This window comes from Schistocerca cancellata, chromosome 2 (genome assembly GCF_023864275.1).
Source record: "Schistocerca cancellata isolate TAMUIC-IGC-003103 chromosome 2, iqSchCanc2.1, whole genome shotgun sequence".
Lineage (NCBI taxonomy): Eukaryota > Metazoa > Arthropoda > Insecta > Orthoptera > Acrididae > Schistocerca > Schistocerca cancellata.
Window position 1 is genome coordinate 548,190,581 of NC_064627.1, and position 27,008 is coordinate 548,217,588.

At 36.5% G+C, this 27,008-nt stretch overlaps 2 protein-coding genes across 6 annotated transcripts in view; one reads left to right on the forward strand and one right to left on the reverse strand.

The window, feature by feature from the left end:
• Positions 1-14,070, forward strand: part of LOC126146686 (pH-sensitive chloride channel 2-like) — a 289,984-nt gene extending 275,914 nt beyond the window's left edge. The window contains exons 9-10 of the mRNA XM_049915638.1: positions 965-1,157; positions 12,668-14,070. Coding sequence (XP_049771595.1) covers positions 965-1,157; positions 12,668-12,901 — 427 coding nt within the window. The 3' untranslated portion in view covers positions 12,902-14,070. The remainder of the gene's footprint in view (positions 1-964; positions 1,158-12,667) is intronic.
• A 6,738-nt stretch (positions 14,071-20,808) lies between these two features.
• The window catches only part of LOC126162129 (mitochondrial dicarboxylate carrier), an 83,708-nt gene continuing 77,508 nt past the window's right edge, over positions 20,809-27,008 (reverse strand). For all 5 annotated transcript variants that reach the window (XM_049918421.1, XM_049918418.1, XM_049918422.1 and 2 more), the window contains exon 8: positions 20,809-26,418. In XM_049918421.1, coding sequence (XP_049774378.1) covers positions 26,314-26,418 — 105 coding nt within the window. In that variant the 3' untranslated portion in view covers positions 20,809-26,313. The remainder of the gene's footprint in view (positions 26,419-27,008) is intronic.

Consider the following 27,008-nt stretch of genomic DNA (forward strand, 5'->3'; position numbering starts at 1 on the left):
TAGCTATCTGTTCAGAAGAAATGACAACTGTGCTACAGAGTGCAGACTCTACAATTTATAGTTAGAAAACACCTCTTAAATAGGAATATACACATGAAATTTAAGAAATATACTACTAAGAAAACACAGAAAAAGCTAAATACTTAATTTGCTCTGCAGATGTGTACTAGGCAATGGCTGGAGCTCGATTCAAGAGAAAGAGGTGCATGAACCTTGGAAAACTGTTGGCAGTTGTGAACTGTTGCAGGAGATTCATATTTTGAAGAACATTTACTATGTATCATCAATAAATTGCTTTGTGTGACTTCATCTTTAATATTTACAGGGCAAAACCTATACATAATTTAGGAGTAAAGGTGGAAACTTACCACATAGTAGGGGTTTTCAGTCATCAATAGGCACTTAAACAAGACTGAGAACTTTCCTAGCTTTTGGGTGAATCTTTTTCAAGCAATGCAGATGGACAATAAGAGAGAGATAAAACAGGTGTAAAATAGACTAGCTCAAAAAAGAATATGCCTGAAATCTATCAAAGTTTCAGTTTTTTTTTTATTTGTGTATAAATGACTCAGTGTCTTTACTTTTAGAGAGTTGTTACCTTTACTCCTAAATTATGTACACTCTACCAGTACTTTCCATTATCATTTGCAAATCATGTACATCCATTTTAAGATATTGAAACACAAATAGTATATAGTGGTTTAGTGGGAGCTACTTAATTTAGTGCACAGAATTTATATCTGACAGATGCTGTTCTACGTTAAGAAATAGCTTGACTCATTTTACATCCCTCGAGCTTTTCCTTCAGTATATGATGTATGAAATATGATACATGTTTAAATAAATGGACATAAACACCATAACATCTGTCTATGAAAGGCTGCCAACATCCAAAACAAAAATTCATTTCTGTCCTGAATATAAGTTACTCATTCAGTAAAACGTGATTATTCTTTCTGTACAGGCATGATGTAGAGCTAAAGAAGGTAAATAGCAAATACATTCTTAAGTCAACCTTGACACCGAGGACAGCACGGCGCCAGCTGGGCCTGCAGCAGAATGACAGGAAGGATGGACAGCCTTTAGGGCGGTCATCTTCTTGCCCGTCTGGCATGGACTCACAACGTTCTAGTATACCTTCTCTCAACTCTGCACAGGTGACTATGAGACTTCCACCCACAGTTGGAGTAGAGACATATGAGGTCCGTTTAAAAAATTCTGGAACTTTGTCCACAAAATTTTTGTATGCTGACCTTTTACTTATTATGCATGGTATCCTTCGAAATATGCTCCTCCACAACTGATACATTGCTCCCAATGCCATTTCCACTTCCAGAAGCAGCCATGGTACACCTCATGTTGGATCATGCAAAGTGCTGTCTGCAAATTTTCTTTTATCTCATCTATCATTGCAAATCATCATCCCTTTAATGAGATTTTCAACTTTGGAAATAAAAAAAAAAAGTTTGCAGGGGCCAGGTCTGAAGAGCACAGAAGATGAGGCAACGCAGCTATTTTATTTTTTATGCAATAGTCATGCACCAACAGGGATGAATGTGAAGGTGTGTTATCACGATGCATGAGCCACGGATTGTCTCACCATGTTTTAGGCTGTTTCCCTCTCACATTTTCTCATAGGCATCGCAACACGTCCTGATAGTGCCATCGATTAACAGTTTGTCCCTACAGCACAAATTCATGATACACGAATCCTCCAAAGTCAAAGAATGCAATTGGCGTGGCTTTGACATTCGACCTGACCTGATGAGCTTTTTTTGGTCTTGGAGAACCTTTCCTAACCCATTCTGAAGATTGAACCTTGGTCTCAACTTCATAACTGCAGACCCATGTCTCATTACCAGTTATGATTCTCTTAAGGAAGGTATTCTCATTTGCATGATCCAAAAGCTTTTCACAGATTGTGAGGCAAAGGTCTTTCTGGTCTTGACTCATGAGCCATAGGACAAACTTGGTAGCAACATGATGCATTCCAAAATGCTGGGTCAGGATTTCATGACCAACTGAAATCTTACATTCTTCTGCAATCTCTCAGACAATGTCTTTGATTGACACACACAATTTTATTGATGTTCCTGACAAGAGAGTCATCAGTAGACATAGAAGGGTGATCTGAATGAGGGTCATCTTTAACCTCTGTCCAGCCAGTTTTAAACTGTGTGAACCATTTGTAACAACGAGTACAGCTTAAGCACTCATCACTGTAGGCTTCCTGCATTATTTGGTGTGCATCTGTGAAGGTTTTCTTGAGTTTACAACACTGAAACTTCTGGTAGTTACACATTAAACAAAGGCATGTGCAGGGATGCCAATAGCATTTTGTTCCAAGAGACCATTGGTGCGAAATTACAAATGTTCTGGAATTTTTTGAACAGACCTTGTAACTTGTATACAAGAAAATAAAAGGCAGTGCTTTGCTTTATCCCATGAAAAATTGTTGTAAGTTATGTCCCCAGAAAAAAATACTGCGGTTCTTCTGTATATGACACAAAAGAAATGATGAAAGCAGAAATATGAAAAAATGCTTAAAAGCCAAATATAAATTTAAAGATTGGATTAATATTAATTATATGCATATAAAATTATTTTTTAATTTTATTATGTAATGAACCAACATTACTCATATGTTGAAGTGAAACTTCTTGTATAATTGTGCTGTACAATTTCATGGTAACAGGATCCCTAGATCTAACATATTTAATGTCAAGTACCTTGGAATCACTCTTTAAGAGAAGGTGAAAAGAATTTTCCAGTTATGCCTTTTAGATACCACCATCAAATAAGTCTTTTATTTGGTTTATTAACTCCTGTAGTTTGAATGGTTATAACATACTCACTGTACATCACAGTATTCTTCTGTTGGATGTCTCTACATACCCAGAAAAAGACATCTGAACTTATGTGGTGTATTCAATTTGCTAACAAACTCTAATCTCTATTGTTCTCTTCATGTCAGCACAAATCAATCGAAAAATTTTCAGATCAATAGGAAGTTTTGCAGGTTAGAGGAACTCCTCCAGCTGCTCAGTGATGAATTGAATACTATAATAGGAAAAAGAAGTGGATCATCCACATTAATCATGGAAGAGAGTATTTGTTATTGCAGATCAGAAAGAGGAAACTGCAAGTATGTCCCTGTTATAATGTCCCCATTCGACAGGATCACCATCAAACATATTGCATGCACTCATTTCATGACAAAAAGAGGTTTGATGAAGACTGGTGACAGGAACTTTATGCCACTACTTCTTCTCCCCTTGCCAAATTCTAGCAGTGGAAAGTTGACTGTTGCAAAAACAAAATGGCAAGGGTTCCCTCTAACATTCCCTGCTTCAGCAACACCCTCAGTGCTACCCATACATCTTTGTTGAGCACTTTACAAATGTATCTGTATAGAGATGACCCTTGACCAATTTCTAGTCACCTACAGGCAGACAATCCCTTTGATACCCTTCAACTGAATGGTACTATGCTGCTGCTATGGCACCTGTTTGCAGACATGTGGAATCTGAGGATGTTGAAGGGGTTATCTGCCTGCAGGTGCCTAGAATTACTCAAGATTTGCCTCTGTAAGGCATTGAGATTGTTGGCAAACTAGGGAGTGTTTGTGTGACCCTTTTGCCATTTTATTAATGTATGTGATGTGTGTAAATGAATGACTGAGGGGGAAGTGTGGTTTCATAGATGTCCTTTATGTCATCTAATGAGGACTTTTTGTGTTGATTCTGAGTAATGGTGTGCCTGAAACTGTTTCTTCAGTCAGCTATCAGAAACCTGCATGATTTCAATGCAAGTCATCATTGTTTTGACCTCTATTGAACAGAAATCAAGAGAAGTGGGTGAGACATGGGCAAGGGTTGATGTGATGACCTTCCCATCATGTGACATATCCACTGTGAAGTTGGGCAGAATGGTGGTAAAATTTGGTGCCAATGTGTCATCATTAGCCTACCTTCTGCCTCACAGGAACGTATGAACTCTGGCCTTTTTTCATATGTGTCGACACCTTGCTATCTGATGTGTCACCAAACCCAGGGGTGACATTACAGGAATCAGAAATACCCATGACAATTCATGTAAGAAAATTGCCACAAAAGCAAAGATTCAAGAGAAGACACACTTCTGTTAACAAACAAAGCTGAATGAAAACAAAATTAATATAAATAAATTAATGTGGAAAGCATTCAGTGAGATTAAAAATAAAATTTTGATGACCAGTCTGGAGAAAAATCCTAAGAAGGTTTGGTTTTACACAAAGTCAGAAAATTGATCAAAATTATCTATTGTCACTCAGTGATCAAGTGGGCACTGAAACAGAAGTTGACAAAGAGAAGACTGAGGAACAGAATCTGGTCTTCTGAAATTGTTTCACTGAAGAACATTGTCATACAGTTCCACCTTTCAGTCACCACAAAATGGGTGATATTGAGATAAATTATCACAAGACAGAAAACCACCAAAAATTTCTCAGTTAAGGAATAGATTGTACAAAAAAGCTTGCTCTTCCTCTAACAAGAATTTTTATAGGTCACAGGGGAAACAAAGCATTCCAAGTGATTTTGAAAAGGTGCAGGTAATTCCCATTTTCTTAAAGACTCATTGCAGGTAACTGTAGGTATGTATCACTGACACCAGTTTGTTATAAATTATGGAACCTATTTTATTCCTCTTTGTTATTACCTGCTCTTAATGGTAGTCAACCTGGAGTCTGCAAACAAAGGTCTTGTGAAACCCAGCTCACTCCATCCTTGCATCAACGTTTCAGTCACAGTGTGTAATTATTTCGTCTTCTGATATAACAGGAGTATTATATATCATAATTTTCATAGGAATCCCTCAGAAAATAGTTGAAAGGTGTAACATCTGACAATCATGGTGGCCATGGAACAGGACCACCTCTGCTGTTTTTAGAATGTGATGTCCAGGTGGTGCTGCACATTTACTTAAAAATAAACTGGAGTTCCATCATTTTTCACTCACATTATGCTGTGAACTGACAGTGGCACCTCATTCGATATGGCAGTAAGAAGACTGTATGAAAATGGAATAGATAGGTTTAGACTGGTTGGCACTAGATATGGCCCAATGATCTGATCATATTTGTTCAAACATAATCTGCATTGGTTGCTACTAACTACTTACACATGCATTTTCATGAGCACAAATATGAGTGCTCTGTGCATTTATAGTGGCATCTTCACTGATTGTGTGTTCATTGGTAACTAGCACCAAAAAGGAAATTGTGACTGGAGTATGCAGCACTGTAGACACCATTGTGCAAACTGTTACACATTGTGGGTGGTCCTCCACCACAACTGCCTGAACTTCTTGGAGAAAGTCTCGATCTAGCTCTTGTCTATAGACAACTCTCCAAAACTAGTACGAGATTTGGCCAACACTTGGTGAGTGCTAGTGGACAGTTGCTCACCAAAGTATTAGAAAACAAACATTCAGAGCAAGCATAGATGGTTGGCAACCACTTTTGACAACTAATACTGGACAGAAATGCAGACAAATTGATATAGCATTCAGAAAATCTACAATATGTATAGTAAGTTTCTCAGTATGATGCAGTACTTCTGTACATACCAAAAAAGTGAATAACACATTCATATTACAAATTTGGAAAAACTCCAGTTGGAAAATTTGACACCTACCTTCACTTTCCTAGTTTCTCATAGTCTTCTCTCAGTTACTGTGAATGTGAAATGATACAGAGGATTTATGTTGGGACACGGCATACAACAGTAAGCAAGTCTGTTAGTACCATCAGTTTAATTGTAGTCAAGTAGCAAATCGGTCATTTCATTACTTGTGTACAATGTTGCAATTCTGTCAACAATATTACTACACTGGTATGTGCCATAGGTGCTGAACTGTGATGAAAATGAAGGACCATAGAAGATGCAGCACATACACAGGAGTGCTGTTAGGTGCAGTCCATAAATCTAGCTTACACACAAGACTAGTGAATGCATAATTACATAGGCTATGAATTTTTTCACCATTTACTGATAGGAAGATAATGTATTTTTTTCATTGGAGTTCACTTTACATTGATAAGGTATTAGTAGTACATTAATGATTTGGCAGCCCCTGGAATGAAAGTAGCATAACTGAGAATGTGTCTGAAAACTTTCATGATGATATATATGGCTACATGCACTCATCAGAATGTTTATTACCTACAGAGGTTGAAATGGGTATACAATAAGAGTACAAACACATTGGAAAATAATGAGAGATTCTTCATGAGGCTGTCTGTAAATTATTCTGTTATATACATGAATGTTGCAATGCCATTAGGTAGGAAAACTTGCTTTGGATTGAAGCTTAGTGGTAGTGTTGTCAGTTAACCGTCAATATTAACATATGTAACAGTTTGTACATTAATAGGTGGATAGATCCATTCTTCCTCAGTTATACTATTGGCAATAAATCACAGGAAACAGTAACATTATTAAAATAACTGAGATTACTCATTTGAAGCAACCTAAAATGGGATGGCTACACAAAACTAGTAATAGGAAAAGCACTGGGACCTTTATCTAGCATGATTAATAGAGACAAAGGTCCATATATAAGAAGGCTAAAAGAACAAACACTCAAAATTTCAGACCAATATGCTTAAATCAGCTTTCTGGAAAATTCTTGAACATATTGCCAGTTCGAATATAATAAATTTCCTTGAGACAGAAAAGCTTCTGTCCACAAATCAGCATGGTTTTAGAAAGCATTGCTCACGTGAAACTCAGTTTGTCCCCTTCTCATATGATACCCTGTGATCCACAGTAACCAGGGTAGCATGCAGCTTCCACATTCCTAAATTTCTGAAAAGCATTTAACACGGTGCCCCACACCAATCTGTTAACAAAGGTATGAGCATGTGGAATAGCTTGCCAGATATATGAGCAGCTCAAAGACTTCATAACTGATAAAACCCAATATACTGCGATCGACAGCAAGTTTTCATCAGAGACAAGAATATCATCAGGAGTGCCGAGGGAAGTGTGATAGGACTGTTGTTATTCATTATATATATATGTAAACAGTCTGATGGACAGGGTGAGCAGCAATCTGTGGCTGTTTGCTGATGATGCTGTGGTGTATGGGGAGTTGTTGTTGAGTGACTGTAGGATGATACAAGATGACTTAGACAAAAATTTTAGTTGATGTGATGAATGACAGCTGGCTCTAAATGTAGAAAATGTAAGTTAATGCAGATGAGTAGGAAAAAGAAACCCATAATGTTTGAGTACAGCATTAGTAGTGTGCCACTTGACACAGTCATGTGAATTAAATATTTAGGCATAACACTGCAAAGTGACATGAAATGTAACGAGCATGAAGGATTACAGTAGGAAAGGTGAATGGTTGACTTTGGTTTAGTGGGAGAATTTTAGGAAAGTGTGGTTCATTTGTACAGGAGACCGTATATAGAACACTAGTGTGACCCATTTTTGAGCACTGCTTGAGTGTCTGTGATCCCACCAGGTAAGATTAAAAGGAAGTCATCAAAGGAGTTCAGAGGTGTGCTGCTAGCAGCTGATCTGATATTCTGTACTCTCTTATTTTGGTCATTAGGTGGCAATGCAGAACTGTACTGAACATCTTTTAGAAGTGAAGCACATTGCATCAAACTGGGCTCTGGTATCTACTGCTTTCTGGGTCTAGAGGATGAAGATAAAGAGCTGTGTTTCACATAATCACTGTTTTCAGAACCTAAGTTGATTCCTATAGAGGTGATTTTTGGTCTACAAAAAATGTCACAATAACTTGCGTGCTCAAAAACTGGAATGACCTGAATTGTTTTCCAGTGCTACATTCCCTCAGCAACCTACCGAACACTGCTGGTAAAAGAGCAGCCAGTTCTTTTATATATTGATATCTCATCAGGTCCAGTGGTCTGACCTTTGTTGACTTATTTCAGTTGATTTTCTATCCCATGGTCATTTATATTGATATCAATCACTTTGACATTTGTGTGATGGTTTAATGTAGGGTAACCATAGAGCCAAACCAGAAGCAAAAGCATTAGGAGTTCTTCCACTGATGCAATGATGGAACATAAATAACAACAAAGGCCACTTACATTCTGCTTTAGGATAGACTGTTTCTAGGAATGGTACTGTCATTTTCAGGAGTCCTTAGTGTAAATATTTAGATTTGTGATCAAATTTAAAAAAATAAAGTTTTCTGTTATGTTCATAGGTTACTCTAAAGAACTTCTAAATTATATGAAACTGTATTGCATCTAAAGTATTTCATAGTGGTTAAAAGTGACAGCAGCATTGTTACTGCTCTCTTAACTGCTGTTAGACTTGCAGCAAGCATGTGGAAGCAGCAGACATGCTACAAATATCAGGAAGCACACTTCAAGTGCATGCAGTGAAGAGCATTCCTAAGGGTTACTGGAGTATATGGAACACTGATAAATGTATGTTGATAATTCTGGGATTTTAATGTGAAATATGTTTTGTTCATTTCATTTTCTAAAATTTTAGAAGGCCTGTACAGATCTACAATGAAATCATTTTTAAGATGAATGCAAATCTTTTACATACTTCCCTCAGATACAAACAATGGAAAATCCAGCATGTAACGTAACACACATACACACAAATGACCATAGTCTCTGGCAGCTAAAGACAGATATTTTCCTCAGATACAGCTACAAAGTAGTCACAATAATTTTAAATATAACAAAAACTTAAAAATATATATAATTCCCCTGTTCAGACTGTGAAATTGTACTCTGTGAATTATTCAATATGTAATGGTGGACAGAATGGAATGGGGCAGCAAATGAACCTGTTCACTGGTTCTCATTGTCTAACTCATGGATGATCTCCTATCCTTTTTACCCCCAGACACATGCATTTAACATCTGTTAAAGTGCATGAATAAAATAGAACTGTATAGGAGGCTGATGTCAAATGAAACATGTCCGAAAGAACAGATACCATCTTAGTAAATATATAGTTAAGGCTCACCGGCCACTTGACCATCTTATTCTTCTGTGCGAATGCACAAGCAGTGCCCGAACTCTTACGGGAATCGGCAACGCGCTACAAGTAATGAGTATAGTGGACGGGGGCACTACGAATGTAGTGCGGGACAATACGTTGAGAATGTGGGTTTCGTGGGAGGCGTGCCAGAGATAAATCCCTGCAGTCATGCTATCCTCTGTGTCCTTGGTGGCTCAGATGGATAGAGCGTCAGCCATGTAAGCAGGAGATCCCGGGTTCGAGTCCCAGTCGGGGCACACATTTTCATCTGTCCCCGTTGACGTATGTCAACACCTGTAAGCAGCTAAGGGTATTCATTTCATTGTAAACAAACATGGGCAGAACTATGCAAAAATTATGAATAAACGTAGACAACATATAATAATTACAAATATCACAAACTGTGATGTTGAACGATACCTGCTATCATACACTGCCTTGCTGTTTGTGTGTCTATCTTGTATTATTTGTTTTAATTAATTATTATCAACACATTAATAAAATTGGTGTTTACCCAGTGCAATATTTATGCTGCAAATTATACAAGTATGTTAGTTGTTGCATTTCAATGAGACCTTTAAAATGAGCGATTGCTCTACTTTGTACTTGGATTGGTTCAAAGGTTATAAATTCTTCAGTAAATTGCACTTATTGCAGATTTATTTATTTAATATATTTTGATATAAAATTCATATAAATCGTATCAGCATCTCAGCCTCTTTCATTTGCCATACCATACTTTTAATACTAATTTGCATTTGCATATAATCCCTGCAAACATGGATAAAGCATTGTCTTAAAGCCATGTGGTGGAATGGGTTAAACCCACATGATGTCACATAACCATCAGCTGTTTGAAACTGACAGGTATATGTGAAACGGTCTGCCACTGACCACTTGCTCGCTGCCATTTTCCATCCTCCTCTTGCCTGCTGCCTGGCTGAGCCAACCTCACCAGTCACCATGCATGTGCCCTTTAAGTGTGACTCATGATCAAACTCCTCTCTCCAAATGATAACAAATGAATGTCATGTCACAAATAGTATTAATAACACTTTGTCACCAGAAGAGTAAAGAGCAGTCTTTTCAACAAACCAAGCTTCAAGTACAATAAACATAATCTGTTAGTGTGATGTAAATTTTTATCCCCACATACTGTGACCTTCGATCATAGGACTTCAAACATTGTGTTAGAAATTTAAAATTCTTGCTGTGATGAGTGTTGTAGTTATGCTGAAAACAGAGAGGTGCAAGTGAATGTCATTCTCCATGTAATAAAATCCAAACCTCATATGTGTACAGGGAAAGGAAGGATAGAATTTAAAAAAAGAAAGTGGACCACCAGAAATCCTTTGCTTCTAATCATTTTCTTTTGCAATGCCATTGCACAACCGGAAATGAATTTTTCTCCTTGATGCACCTAGTGATACTAAGCCCTGTGCCATGCCCGGCCTCACCAGAAACTAACAGCTTCTTTAAGTGGTTGTGTTACTTAAGCCAGCATGTCTTTAACACCTCCCATAGAGACACACACATTCACAGAGACACCCAGAGACACAGGGGCACCACAGAGAACCCAGAGAGCACTTACAACTTCACTGAAATGAAAATTGCGGTAACAAATTACATCTCTATGAGCAAAACTCTCAAGGTGACCGTACACACTTTTGCCTCCACATTTAGCAAACACAACAGTTAACCAACCATTACAGTTGCCAGGTGGAGTAGCACCAGCCTGACTTAAAGTAAAGTCAAATATACAGTCTGAAACCACGCACAGTCCATCAATAACAGCACAAGAAGCGATGCCTTTAACTTTAACTTTATTCTTAGCTGTGATAACAGCAGTCTTCAACTCAACATTGTCTATAGCCTTATACAAAGTCACGCGTGAGCAACGACGACAATGATAGCTCATAGAGATGTAATTTGTTATCTTACTTTTCATTTTAGTGAAGTTGTAGGTGATAGTAGTTCTTATTAAGTTCCTGTGTGAACTTTGTTTATAAATACTCATGCCACAGGAAGGTAGTTTCTGGTAAGGCTGTAGCACTCAAAATGCCCCAAGAAGCTTATGCAATAACAAATAACCAGCTCAAAGTAACAGTGTCTGCGTTTGGGACACCTGACAAAATACAAGTTACAAATGCTAAGCTACTCAGTTTATTTGCTAAGAAGTCTATGTGTACCTTCTAATTTAAATTTTTGTCTGGGTTTAGGCCTAAGAACTTTACATGGTTTGCTTCCAGGAGCTCCTGATCACTGCAAGATATTTTTATGTATCTTCATTCATTCTAATGATTTTCTTTCAAATTGCACCATTTGGGTTTTAAATACATTTTTCAATTTGGTGGAACTAGGCTCCACAGTTTTCTAAAGTTTTTATATATATATATATATATATATGAATATAATAGAGGGAAACATTCCACGTGGGAAAATATATTTAAAAAGAAAGATGATGAGACTTACCAAACAAAAGCCCTGGCAGGTCGATAGACACACAAACAAACACAAACATACACACAAAATTCTAGCTTTCGCAACCAACGGTTGCCTCGTCAGGAAAGAGGGAAGGAGAAGGAAAGACCAGGCATGTTTGCGGAGGGAATGTAAATAAAACTTAATGGGGTCGTTGTGGAGATGTTGTGAGAGTGACATGGTACTAGAAGGTGGAAAGTGGAACACGAGGCTGAAATGAAAATGAAAATAAATATAAAAATATATGGGGAGAGATAAAGGTAAAACTAGAAAGCAAATGGAGATCTGGTGTGCAAAAAGGCAAAAAAGGGTTGGTTAGAGCTGGGCTTTCCTTCTCCTTCCCTCTTTCCTGACGAGGCAACCATTGGTTGCGAAAGCTAGAATTTTGTGTGTATGTTTGTGTTTGTTTGTGTGTCTATCGACCTGCCAGCGCTTTTGTTTGGTAAGTCTCATAAGTCTCATCATCTTTCTTTTTATATATATATATATATATATATATATCATCCAAGAGTGTCTTGACACTAACTTTGGTGCCACTAATGGCCTTAACATAAGAACAGATTTTTTTTGAGGTTTTGTAATATGTTTTTCAACAACAGTCTGTTGTGGTTGCCACTGAACACTTCAAGTAATATCTTTTTGACAGTCAAATGCATTTCATTTAGCATCTCTCATTCTAGAGGTCTGTGCCTTGTTTTACACATATCGTGCAGAAGTTGTTGTTTTTATAGAAGTTTCTTTACTGGGACTGTTATACCATGGAGGGTTCCTCTCATCATGAACTGTTATACTAGGTAAATATTTACTCAGTACTTGGTCAATTGTTCTCTAACTTGAGCTGCAGTTCTTCTAAACACTCCTGCCCAGAATTAAGTACTTCAAGTTATCCTTGAGATATGACACTACTGTCTCTTTAGCAAAAGAAGAATAAGTATTTCTAGAGATTAAATTTCTATTAGTCTTGATTATGAAAAAATTCTCTTAGGCAATTGAATTCAAAATATTGGTGATGTTTCTTATGGGTGCATTCGGTCTAGAATATCTCATCAGAACCACTAGAAGGGAAATATAATTTATACAGTTTTAGGTCTTAATGTTCCTTCTCTACTTCAAAATAATGTATCTCACTATATTAATTTTAACTCATTGTTTCATTCCAGACTGTATCCAGCTTGCTTGATGTTCCCAATCCCACTGGAAATGGTGATGGGAACTGTGTGATCAGTCTCCCAGTGCCTTCAAGCAACCAGACATCACAATCACAACCAGCATCTTTCACAACAATGACGCCTAAGGAGATATCTCAATGGATAGACAAACGAAGTCGAATCGTGTTTCCCATTGCATTTCTTATATTCAATCTATTTTATTGGTCTTTTGTATGGATTTTCTGAAAATCCATCAACACAGATTTTAAGCCTTGCTGACAGTTGCCACAAAAGTGAAGACATGTTGAATTTGTTCATATACAATAGAAAGATGCACAAAAACTTGCCACTGTATCTGAAAGAACTGTGGTGTGTAAACATTTTAGTGCAAGTTGTGGATCTGCTTGCAGGTATCAGTGCCTAACTGACATTAAGGTTCCAAGTGACTATAGAAGCAACAAATAACAGTTGTACTTATATGTCTTAGAAAATCCAAAATATGATTGAGTATCAAGCTGGCCTGATGCAATAAAATGTGTATGCTCTTGGTTTCATTAAGAAATCATGCTCAGTTAAGCAGACCAATGAAGATTTAATATTTAATTACATCTCAGAAAGCATTATGTGAGTGTAAGTGCCAAAAAATCTCATTGTAAATACTTTGTGTCAGAAGACTGGTATTATTTATGTATGCCCATATTTAAATTTTGTTGAAGAAATTAACTAATAACATTTTAGTAAGTAAGGCTGTTTTATATGTAAAATATATTTGTATATAAATCTCTCATCATGACTCATATAAGAATAATGAAATGAATGTTTAAAGAGTGTTTGTGGATATACTGCATAGTACAAATCATAAAGCAAAGGAACATAGTCACACAAGTGCTATGTAAGTACAGTGTCTGTGACTGAATTCTGGCTAATGAGGAAGCTCAGCATGAAAGTTCTTTTTTATTTCAGTAGGACTATAATACATCTGAAATTGTTTGGAGTGATTGGCCTGTGTGACAACAGCAATTTTTAAAAATATTTTCCTTCTGTACCTGTATGTAAGAAGACATATAGGAGAATCTGTAAAATATTAAAGAAAAGTACAAATACTTTTGCCTGAATTTGGTATGGTTTGCAATTCACAGCAATTTCTTAAAGTCATGGATCACATTGTAGTAAAATAATTATAATTACAATATGCAGAAATCTGGTTCTTCAGGTATGTAACAGTTTCTGCATCACATTCCAAATCATAATAAAATGATTTAATGCGGCTTCCTCCATTTCTGTTAACATATTTAATGTATTAAGCACTTTTATGTTGTACTTAATCTTATTTGGAATGCATGTCGGAGTGTGACTATGCAACTGATTCACTGTAGTAAGTGAAACTTTTTAAGCTATGCACACAAATAAAACTTCAGGACTAAAAGAATCATGACTAATTTTTTAAGTGATGCTTGTTGAAATTCCTTTTTTCTTACCTTTATCAACTGACTGTAACTTGCATCAGAATGCACCTGCTTCACATGTTTCTCACATTTCTCAGTACTGATGCAAGACTGCACCAATTGGCCATGTATGCCATTGTTGCCAGGCAACCAGACAATTGTCACTGGGTCACTGTTTATACTCTCCTATCAAGCTACCAGGCAGGTGCAAGCAGGTGACCATTACTAGTGACCAATCACCAACTTTCTCCTCCAAATGCGAAAATATTTTGTTGACACCGACTTACATAGAGAGAAACAATCACCATGACAAAATAAGGGAAATCAGAGCTCGTATGGAAAGATAAGTTGTTCATTCTTTCCACATACTGTACGAGATTGGAATAATAGAGAATTGTGAAGATGGTTTGATGAACCCTCTGCCAGGCACTTAAATGTGATTTGCAGAGTACCCATGTAGATGTAGATAGATGCTTTGCTACTGGACCTTCCAGCATCTGATGGACACCTGTCATCATCAGCCCATGACCCTTACACTGAATTCCATTGTTTGGGCCATAATGCCATCCAATTTTCTCATTGCAGTCTTTGCCTTGCCACTGCTTTCTGTGCTAAGCAGGGTCACCTCGACCTGCCAGAATGCTATGCCAGCTTCAGCTGGCTGCTGGCACTACATGACCCATTGTCAGATGCTGCCTCACAGCAGTGTTTGTGAGACCAAGGCACTTCCACTGTTTTTACACTGATATGAATACGCCATGGGTCCATGCAAGGTCACACCCACTAGAGAAGGGCATGTACTTTTTTTTTTGTCTACATTAGTACATAAGTGGTTTATTGTTCACTTAGAAACTGAGATGTGTGTGTGGAGCTTTTTCTCTTCCTTTCCATTTCTGCATCATACTCCTCTACTTCTTTCTGTGAACCTTCCCTTTAGTTAGGTATCTGAAAGCCATTATATAGATAGACTAGTGTCTCAACAGGCACTTCATTCTGCAGCATTGTCTTATGGTGAGATTTTATTGGCTTTTCATCATGCAGTGCCTGACTCCAAATAGTGTAGTATGCTACTGAGATAAAGCACAGATGTGGGGTGGGTCATTGTGCATGTCATCACTATACTGCTCCTGGTCCCTCCAAGCTCAGTCGGCATGATATCAAAGAATCCACCCAAGAAAACTGTTGAAACCAGGGTAGGGGATTGTGGGCAAAAGGTAAAGAGTGTCATAATGGGAGTACGTAACAAGATCCAAGGGAAAAGTGTAATGACGAGAAGGTGCTAAGTGAAGTAAGGTAACAGAGGTTGAAGCTGGCATAGCACCTGTGGCTAATAAAAAAATGTTAATGATACCACAAAACTTATGGAGCATGATACAGTAATGAGAAGTGATGTAATATTTGGGTGATACTTCTCCAAGCATTGTGATCAGTATTGTGACTGTAGTGGCTATCACAGATTCTTCTTGTAAATAGTTTATATTCAAGTCCACCTGGCTGAGTTCTTGTACTTAGACTAGTAGATTTTAAAACACAATAAGAGGTAACTGGTTAACAAGACAATGTATAACATAGGGAATATGATGAATTTATTGATAGCAAGGGATATGTTGATGAAGCTAGGTTTAGATTTAAAGAAAATATTTAATAGGTATGAGTGAGAACATAATTCAGTACTTTTTTACTTCTACATCTACATCTAAGTCTCCAAAAGTCACCTTGTGGTGTGTGGAGGAGCATACTTCATGTACCACTGTTGTTTCTCCCCTTTCCTGTTCCAGTCACAAATGGTTTGTGGGAAAAGTGACTGGTGGAAAGCATCGATGAAGCTCAAATTTCTCTAATTTTATCTTCATAGTCTAGTCACAAAATATAGTAGGAGGAAGCAATATATTTATTAACTCGTCTAGGAATGTGTGCTCTCAGAAATTTAATTGTAAACTGCACCATGATGGAGAACACCTCTCTTGCAGCATCTCCAACTGGAGTTGGTTGATAATTTCTGTGATGCTTCTGTGCTTACTAAATGAGCCTATAATGAAACACTGAAACACTTATTTGGATCTTCCCTACTTTCTCCATCAATCTTATCTGATTTGGATCCCATACCAACAAGCAGTGTCTAAGTACTGGTCAAAGGAGCATTTTTAAACTACCCCCTTTGTTGATTGACAACATTTCTTAAGGATTCTTCCAATGAATATATCTGGCATCCGTTTTTTCCTGTGATTACTTTTGTGTCATAGTTTGACTTTAAATTACTCCATGAGGATATTTCTAGATATGTTATGGAAGTATCTGATTCCAGTTATCATTTTGTAAAATACACAATAGTGGATGTTGGCATATATATATGGGCGAGGGTAAGGAGTCATTCCAATCCTGGGAGCGGAAAGACTTACCTTAGGGGGGAAAAAGGACAGGTATACACTCGCGCGCACACACACACATATCCATCCGCACATATATAGACACAAGCAGACATTTGTAAAGGCAAAGAGTTTGGGCAGAGATGTCAGTCAAGGTGGAAGTACAGAGGCAAAGATGTTGTTGAATGACAGGTGAGGTATGAGTGGCGGCACTTGAAATTAGCAGAGGTTGAGGCCTGGTGGGTAACGGGAAGAGAGGATATACTGAAGGGCAAGTTCCCATCTCCGGAGTTCTGACAGGTTGGTGTTAGTGGGAAGTATCCAGATAACCCGGACGGTGTAACACTGTGCCAAGATGTGCTGGCCGTCCACCAAGGCATGTTTAGCCACAGGGCGATCCTCATTACCAACAAACACTGTCTGCCTGTGTCCATTCATGCAAATGGACATTTTGTTGCTGATCATTCCCAAATAGAAAGCTTCACAGTGTAGGCAGGTCAGTTGGTAAATCACGTGGGTGCTTTCACACATGGCTCTGCCTTTGATCGTGTACACCTTCCGGGCTACAGGACTGGATTAGGTGGTGGTGGGAGGGTGCATGGGACAGGTTTTACGCTGGGGGCAGTTACAAGGGTAGGAGCCATACGGTAGGGAAGGTGGTTTGGGGATTTCATAGGGATGAACCAAGAGGTTGCGAAGGTTAGGTGGACAGCGGAAAGACACTCTTGGTGGAGTGGGGAGGATTTCATGAAGGATGGATCTGATTTCAGGGCAGGATTTGAGGAAGTCATATCCCTGCTGGAGAGCCACATTCAGAGTCTGATCCAGTCCCAGAAAGTATCCTGTCACAAGTGGGGCACTTTTGGGGTTCTTCTGTGGGAGGTTCTGGGTTTGAGAGGATGAGGAAGTGGCTCTGGTTATTTGCTTCTGTACCAGATCGGGAGGGTAGTTGCGGGATGCGAAAGCTGTTTTCAGGTTGTTGGTGTAATGGTTCAGGGATACCAGACTGGAGCAGATTCATTTGCCACGAAGATCTAGGCTATAGGGAAGGGACCATTTGATATGGAATGGGTGGCAGCTGTCATAATGGAGGTACTGTTGCTTGTTGGTGGGTTTGGACATCTGTCCACATCAAACCCACCAACAAGTCATCAAGAACACTGCTCTCTTTGAGACATATGGCAAGTTCGTTCACATACTGGAGTCCCATCAGGTGCAGTAATGGCTTCTCTTCTGTTGAGCAATTTCAGTTGCTTTTCTATACTACAGTCATTTATTTCGATATCAGCCATTTTGTCATTCATGCAACATTTTAAAGGAGCTTCTACAGTGCAATCTTCCTCTGTGAAACAGTTCTGGAAAAAGATGTTTAATATTTTGCACTTTTCTGTATTATCCTCCACTTAAATGCCGATATGAGCACAGAGTGTACAGACAAATGGCTTCAATCCATTTAACGATTTAACATAAGGCTGAAACTCCTTAGGATTTCCTGTGAAGAAAGCTGGTTCTCTGATTAATTGCTCAAGCTAACTTTTGTATAAGGCATTTAGAACTACTTCCCCTCAAATGTCCCACCACTACCGTTCCAAGGCCAGGGGATTTATAAAACCATATGAGGGACTTCATCTCACACCTAACACTGGAACTTCCAGTGACACAATAAGTCCCACCCTCTGCATTTGTTCAAACCTCTCAGGAATACTGGCTATAGTCACAACAGACAAGGTGTCTAGACTGGGTCCGATGCACTTTCAGCAGTAGGCAATTCCTCAAATTTGTTTTGAGACATAATGGGATAGCAGTGCAGCTGATGCTCACTTTCGCCTTTTGCTCAGAGATATTTAACTCTGCCACCGTTCACCAATCACCGTCAAATAAGAGTCAACAGCCTGGGTCATGTGAATCAGAAGGTGCTGCAGTGCAAGGACTTTTAGATAGATGAAAGACGTATGGTGTAGAGATCACATAATTGTACAAAACCTTGAGGAATTGCAAATCCCTATGAGCTAGTCAACACTGCAGACCGGTCAAGTGAATTGCATGGCCAGTCAGGTTTTTATGGATTACCTTTCCTAGAGAATCCACGGGACAGCATAGAAATGAGTGGATTATGAAAGAAGTCAACACAAGTTTGAATAGTGTGCACAAAAGTAGCATATATCAGCTATTCTAACGTCTTCAACAGACCATGTATATGCTTTCCAGAACCAGATACCAATTACAATAATACAAACTATAGAGAGATATGTTGTTCCTAATTGTATGTTCTACTTAGGCCTCATCAGAGAAGTACCATGCTGAATTAAGATATGGGAGAGCAGAAAAATGGCTCCTACCCCTCCATAATGGCTGTAACTCAATGTGACTACTGCACAAGGAAATACAAAGGAAAATTGTGATAAAAACACTGTTCGTGGAAAGAGATGTTTTCTTAACTATAGATTATAGTCTCACTTCTTTTATCCCTAATTAATAATGCATAAAGTGCACTGTTAATAATTATTAGCATCAAATAAAATCATACATCATACTAAAACAATGTACAGTAGCTGCTAAACAATAAGGTATAGATCTTATTTTATTCATTACTTATTTGGAAAGTTCATACAATTTGAAATTTATTTACAGCAGTGGTATGTTTGATTTATTGTGTGCAATACTTCTTGTTGGTATAGTTCACGTAAGCAATATTTTTCAGCAACACTTCTTGAGGAAACTTACTTAAAAGAATATAAAATTTGCTAAGACTGCTTTTAAACAATTTCTGAACAGTAATTATATGGGTGAGAGGAGGGTGTAAGGTACAAAGTCTCCCTTACATATCTTGATTTTATATCCAAGTTGTGTAACTTCAAATAAATGAACACACAGAACAAGTTGAGAAATAAAGTGTTTCTTGTTAAGGAGATAATTACCATAATATTGTTTTAGAGTTATTTCATAGTCTGCCGTTGTTGTATTCTTGTCTGAAGTATTCCTTTCAAGCTACATGCAGTTCCGAGAACAGCTGAGCTGCCTGTGATGTCACCAAAAGTAGTAGCAAAGATATCCCAGACCTTACATAGCTCCCAAGGAATACTGAAGACTGGAACATAGAGCTGACAGGAATGTCCAGGGGAAATTCAATTGTTTGTGGTGTGAGAATGAAGTTGGTCAGTCCTGCTTGTCTACATTTGTCTATGTTTATGAAGAAATAATAAAATGTTATTCTGTATTTGAGGAATAGTGCCACTCTTTTAGTGGAGCAGAGAGATACAAAACAAAAAAGGATTTTGTCAAGAGTCAGTCAACGTTTGTTCCTCTGAAGACACAAGATAGTCGAAGACACTTGAAGGGGAATGGGGGTTTCAGCTTGGCAGCTCTACTGGGGGCACAGAATCATCTTGGTATCGCTCTGCTGTAATGGCCTGTATAATCAAAGGCTATGTAGTAGAAACAGAACTATAAATGAGGTGTTTCAAGCAACAAAAAAAGTATTTTTATTAAAATATTTCAGAATAAATAAATAAAAAACTGATTTTAGTCTTATTTGCTGTAAAACAACTATTTCTGGTGTGATACTGAAATACAAAATGTTTAACTTCTTCACTATCTACTGCTCATCTGCGTCCCACTTCTTCCAAGTACCGACAATGACAATTTTATACCAACAAAGAAAAATCCCCCAAAAATCTTCAAGAGGCAGTTGCAGCTCAAACATGATTTCTGCTCTGCCAGTGACTCCCTTAAGCTGCTACCACTGTGTGTGTGTATGTGTGTGTGTGGGGGGGGGGGGGGGGGCAGGTGCACACTGTTGATAGGTAATGTGTGTGTGTGTGTGCGTGCTGATTACTACATTTAAACATAAATTAAACTTCATATTACCATAAATACTAGTTAAACATAAACTTCCAGTTGGATATACAGGAACAACTAGAGCTACAATTTTTGTAACCCAACTGAGATCAAATTACTCCTCTTTTAGCAGTGTCTAAGGAGGTGTTCATATAAAACTACTACTACTACTACTACCACCACCACCACCACCACCACCACTACTACAAGATGTCAGCTGGTATAATGACTAGTGTTACAACAGGTACAGAAATCCCAAGAACAGCAGACGTTCTAAAGTAAGTAAACTTTGATGATGATCTGTAAGTGTGCCTATGCACCACTACACAGTCATCTACAGGTAAGTGGTTGTTTGTTTTCATTCCCCTACATTGTTATCAAGACTAATTCTTAAAATCTACTGTGGCACAGTAAACCTTGTAATTGGGGCACCAAGTGAAACCAGGGAAAGATCTCATACCAAGTAATTAGGTCATAAAGTTTTTAGAGAAATAAAAAACTGAAATGTTGTAAATGTTGCACATTTATTTCACCGGGTGCACAAAATAACATCTGTTAGTGACACTTTTCTGCTTAATAACAAATACATTTTTCATCAATAAATGCAAGCAACTTGCTGGGGATAACAACTCTGTTCATTTTCAACAAATAATTACAAAAAAATTAATGGTGTACAGTCAAAAGAAAATATACAAAATTTTTGATGAATACATGTTTATAACAATAATAGTTGTCAACAATTGATTTATGAAATACAACATTTATATATATAGCTTTGTAAATCTGAAAGATGTTTTCAAACAATACTGCATATGAAGGCCAGTATCACCCAGAAGTGACAGCAAGTACAATTGACTAATTATTCCTTACCTGCACTACATTTTGGCAATTTAAACAGTTTCTCAGGAGGCAAACTTCCACACACAAAAACTGAAACATGACTGTACAGAAAATGCATGCATGAAATCAGAACCAATCAAACTATTAACCAGTTTTACAGTATGAATAAGACAAAACTGTGCCCTGCAATTAAACTTTATTTTACATTCTTTATGTTTAATTTAAAGACACAATCATAAACTTTAATATAGTCAACAGTAAATGTAAAAATGAAATTCACAAAGATCAACAAAAATAATTAAGTTTTAATGAGAAGGACAAATGCAACAAAATCTGTACTACTGACAAATAGAATAATACTTTGAACTGAGAGTCCCCAGTCACCTGATAACAGTACTAACATTAAAAATTTCTGAACATACACGATCAACAATATATGGATATAATGAGTCATTCTACTAAATGAGTGGATGATTCAAGAAACAGTTTTGCTACACTATAAAAAATTGTACATGTTAAGTGGGTTAGTATAGCAAACTCCCTTGCAGCACACAAAAATCAATAATAATTATTGAGAAAATTAGATATTCAAATGAAAAGCCTATGTTTGCCCGAAATTTAACTCATCTCTCTCTATGTAGCAGGACACTGATATACACTATGTTTCACAGTTATTTCCATTACTCAGTGTGGCTAACATTTTTTTTATCATCTCATGTATATGATAACTTAATTGTATTTTCTGTTCATGTATGTAGGAAGACAAAACAAAGTATAAAATGGCACCTTTCTTTCTATGACACCTAACTGTCATCCTCAGGTTGTTATGAGGTCAGAATTCATTTAAACTTTTCTGGGTTTTGTGTCAGTGTCTTCATTTATATTGTTCAATTATCACATAAGTGACAATCCTATGTGAACCATTGGATAAATTCTGCTCCTTATTACACTTTTGTCATTATCTATGGGGGTCATAAACTTGCAAACATTTGGATAGCAATGTGTGATTTTAAAACATTATTATTAAAGTAGCAGGGAAGTGAATGCAATATGGAGCAATTATTATTGGTTTACAAATATAAATAATCTAACAAAAGTGCAAAAAAAAAAAAATAAAGTGAAAGATCTGAATGTATCAGAAATTTTTCCTGAGAATACTGGTCCCACAATTAGAAGACTGGAAAATTAATTACTGTTCCATATAACATTCTTCAATATGCATGGTTGCAAAAACTACCAATTTTTTGTTCATTCAATCCAATCATGTTTGACAATGAGGTGTATAAAGACAAAATAACTATTTATATTTTAGTAGTAACAGGAAGCCATGTTTATTAAATCTATCCAAGAGCCATATTAAAGTGAAAAAACCAATTTTTTCATTTTTTGGAAAATGATGGCCTTAAAAACAGCAAACTAACTAAAGTAAATTTACAGTGAATACAACAAAAGGAGCAGTAATTACTGGTTTACAATAACTGCCAAGAAAAGTGTACTGGATATCTAAACTAATGTTTAACATATTTTCCTGAGAATAATGGTCCCACAATTTGGAGACAAAAATAAATTATTCATTTTAAGAACACAATGCCAATTTTCTACAGCACATATCAAGTTATCTGCAACAATCAATTTCTTGTAATGACTAACACGTGTTCTTGAATAAATTAATACATTGTAACCAGTCTCTAGCTACTGGCTGTCATGCAAATAAACTTCTATCAATAAAATTGAGAAAGTCAATAATTTTCACTTTATGTCTATAGACTACAAAGTAACACGGTACAAAGGTATTAATGACACTACTTTAAAATGCTTTACACTTATTTCCATACATAACACAACAGTCATATTTGCTCACTATTATTATTCCACTGTCTACATTTTCCCTTTGGTTTATATTCATCACATTACAAAATTTACGTTCTTCTCTCAAACAGACACAGAAACAGTTAGGGAAATACAAGAAGTGAAGACCATAAAAATGTGTATTAACAACTTTTTACTACAAAGGAAGTTTGCGGTCACAATTTAAAGAAAAATTTCTCGCACCGCATTAATTCAAGGTTTTCAAATGCAGATATTACAGTAAACTAAAAATTACAATAAAAGTTCTAATCCCTTACATGTCATGAAAACCAGTGTACAAGAACACTCATAATACTTACTTTATTTAAATGAACTCTTGTATGTAACAATTTGGGATCAAACATGAGAAATTTTAAGTACTGTGTTCCTGTCATGGTGGAAGTTTTCTCAAAGGTCTTAATATAATTTTTTTTTTAATTTTTAAGGCATGTAATATTTCTCAGTGTGTGTGATGTTCCATGAATTTACATGTAATACTTCTTCAAATGCAATGTGAATAGAAGAGCTCTTTTTTTTAAGACTGGTACGTATATGAAAAACAAAGATAATGCATTACATCTGGACACTTTGTTACAGTCAATATGTTACTGACAATTTATATTATGATTGAGCAATGTGGTTTCTACTGTTTTCACAATTATGATGCCTCAGAATATATCATCTTGGATGAATACTATGTTTTACTCAGATGTGTCTGGTGGAATGGCACCATAGAATTTCATGCTGTCAACTGTTACTGACATTTACAGTTGTTACATACAGAGCTTTTTGTCCTAACACTACACAGAACATATCGCAAATAGTGATTTGCACAACAAAAGTTCATTTAGAATGGTGTAATCCGGTAAAACAGGGACACATTCGGATATAAGGAAATTACAGTGACCTCACTTGGCAAAGTACTGTGAAACATAATAAGGACAAGCATAAAACACAATTAAATGCTCATATAACCTATTAATTCTGATAACTTCCAAAATCTTACTACAAAGTCTCAGGATTCCCTGGTAGATCTTACACAGTTTCACCTTGCAACATTCTTGAAACCTACAGACAGATGTTGTAGTTACTCCAGTCATTATGAAAGTATAAATCTCTAAATCAATCACTACGCATTGTTATTTAATAATTAACTTGTTCAATAAACAAAAACAATGGAAATTAAATTCTACATTTCAGATTTAAATACATTGTCACACCATGACCCATGGAATCCCAACACCGTTTCTTTTTAATGCTTACACACATTTACAGCAGCATTTCAAACTGCTGTTCTGATCATTGGTCCAATTATGGATTAAGAGCCCAATGTGACAAAATTGTTTTATTCCTCTGCTTCAAATATAAGGTTTTGCATAGAATTAGTTTCTCCTGGAAACCCCAACATATGAATAACTGTCACATTTTGGCTCTTGTTTGTAATAGCACCTTCATGCATATTATATTGCATAAATACAAACAAATGCATCACTGTAAATTCTTAGCATATAATTGTGTGCAGCAGAAACAGAGAGAGAGAGAGCAGCATCTGAACACCATATGATAAAAGTAAAAATATGAAATATTCTTTCACAAAAAAGACAATAGGCAGTTTATTAAACTATAATACTTCTGCCAGACACATAAAGAGGAAATCATAGAGACAGCCACAAGACGTAAATTGTATACAGGCATATAGCATATTGCAATGTCATTAACACAGTCACAGGTATAAAGTCATGGCACCATATTATGTTGTTCTGTTTCCTTATTACATACAAGATACATGTATCACATAATTGAAAAGTAATACATATATTACACAGTTTACAACTTCAAACAATACTGACTTCAGTTATTTGATGTTTAAAAATTTGATGAAAATATTTTCAACAAGTAGCAAGTTTTTCACAAAAATTTTGCAGTCTCTTATGGATGGATAATTAAAATCAGTCTAATACTATTGCTTCTACAATAATCACATCAGACCATGTCACTAGGTATTAGCAGCTACTCCATTTCAGTCTACCACACGATTATTATTATTACTATTATTGCAACATTTCCCCTTTCTTTAAAGCCTCATAACAATAATAAAAACTGAGTGAACTATAAGCTAGATAATTCTTTTATTCAATTGTTTACTTAGAGAAACAAATGAAAAAAGGGTAACTGTACCATTTACTACAATAAAAGCATTAGACTCTGAAAACTTAACACATTCACACACTATTAACCTTTACTAAGTAGAGTCCATCAATAACTCAGAGCAAAAAATCTATTTATTGTATGGAAGACATCTAGAAACTTGCTGAACCAATAATATACCATAATCTCTTTTATAAAAATTAAATAAATATTACAGACTTTCAAAACAAATAGAAATAAAATCTACATAATAAATATAAATATCAAAATAGATTCACATTGTTTAACCACTGGATGTTGCACTTGTAATGCATGTCATTTAAGATATGGGTGCATGTATGTGTTACAAGAGAAGCAAACTGTAGCCGCAGAAGTGTGTGTGTGTGTGTGTGTGTGTGTGTGTGTGTGTGTGTGTGTTTGTGTTTGTGAACTTTTGCTTGGAAAAGAAGCAAGTGCTCTTAAAGTACTGTGAATACTGTTTTTCTGTTACATGTTTCTATGCCCCATACATCAGTCTGCTATAGGTAACTGTCTGCCTTTTCCTTATTTTGATTATTGTTCCATCCAGAAATTTCCATTATTATTCTACACTTACATTACTTACTTTACCTGGAAGAACCATCAAAGATATGTTACTTGAAGAAGAGGCAATACACAATAGCAACAATATCTCAGAATGAGGCAAATATTTGACAACGATTGTCCTTGTTTGTGTGAAGTGATAATTTTATGTCGGTAAAAACTGTAAACAAGAAACGTAAAAAAAGTGTGAGAATAACAACTATGGTAATGAGAACAACAAAGGTCTTAATTCATAATGATGTTTCAATGGAATTAAAATTGTGATTTCCTTCTATGACCAATCATGACAGTAACTGTTAACATTTCACCTGCAAGATAGAAAAACTGATTATGGGAATTTTTGTGTGTCCTAAATGAGGAAAAATCTGTTAATTGTTTTTAATGTACTTTGGTATTCTATGTTTTGATGTTCATAGTTTGGAACTGATAAATTCATAAAGTTTACCATGTAAACCCTTTGATTCTCAAGTATTCTTCGCACTGTAGAAGTCAAACTGGCAAGTAGTACACTTACTCCAGTGGTTAAACAGCTAATTACTTCCATTCTTTTGTGATGTAAATATAACCTATTGACCAGAAATAAGGTAACTTATTACTGAGGTAGTGCCAATACCCCAAAATTTTTTCGCAGTTGTTCCAGGAACACAAATGTTAAAATTGTCTGTGGCCCAAGTCTTATAAATGCTGGAACATAACCCTGAAAATAAGAAGCGTAATGATTTAGAAGATAACTAACAGGTTTGCTGCAACTTATGACTAAATACTGGAATGAAACAGTTAAGTACTGAAGTATCAAATACGTGGTCTGGTATAACAAATCTGTGAGTGGCTCTTATAAAAGTGACTGAAGACATCCTGGTGTTAACATGTCAGTAGGTTTAGCAAATATCCATAATAAGAGAGGACAGAAAAACTTCTGTCTATATTTGTAGTGTACATGTGTAATGTGGTACTTCTAACAACTGAGTCCTGACTTAATAATAATAATAATAATAATAATAATAATAACTAAAAAACAATACATAAAGAATATTATATCCTGAGCAGATGGAGATGAATTACAAAGGTTCAGTGTAACAATAACAGCACTGTAGGTAGCTGCAGCAGTCCCTTTTCAAATATACCAAAGGTCTCACTGAGACCTTCACAGACCAAGATTACACTCCCAATGTTGTACAGAAACAGATCTCCCATGCCTTATCTCTCAAGTCATCCACCATCTCCCAAAGTCCCACCACCGGGCCATAAAAGTGCCTTCCTCATGCGATTTCTCTTCTTCTCTGCTCC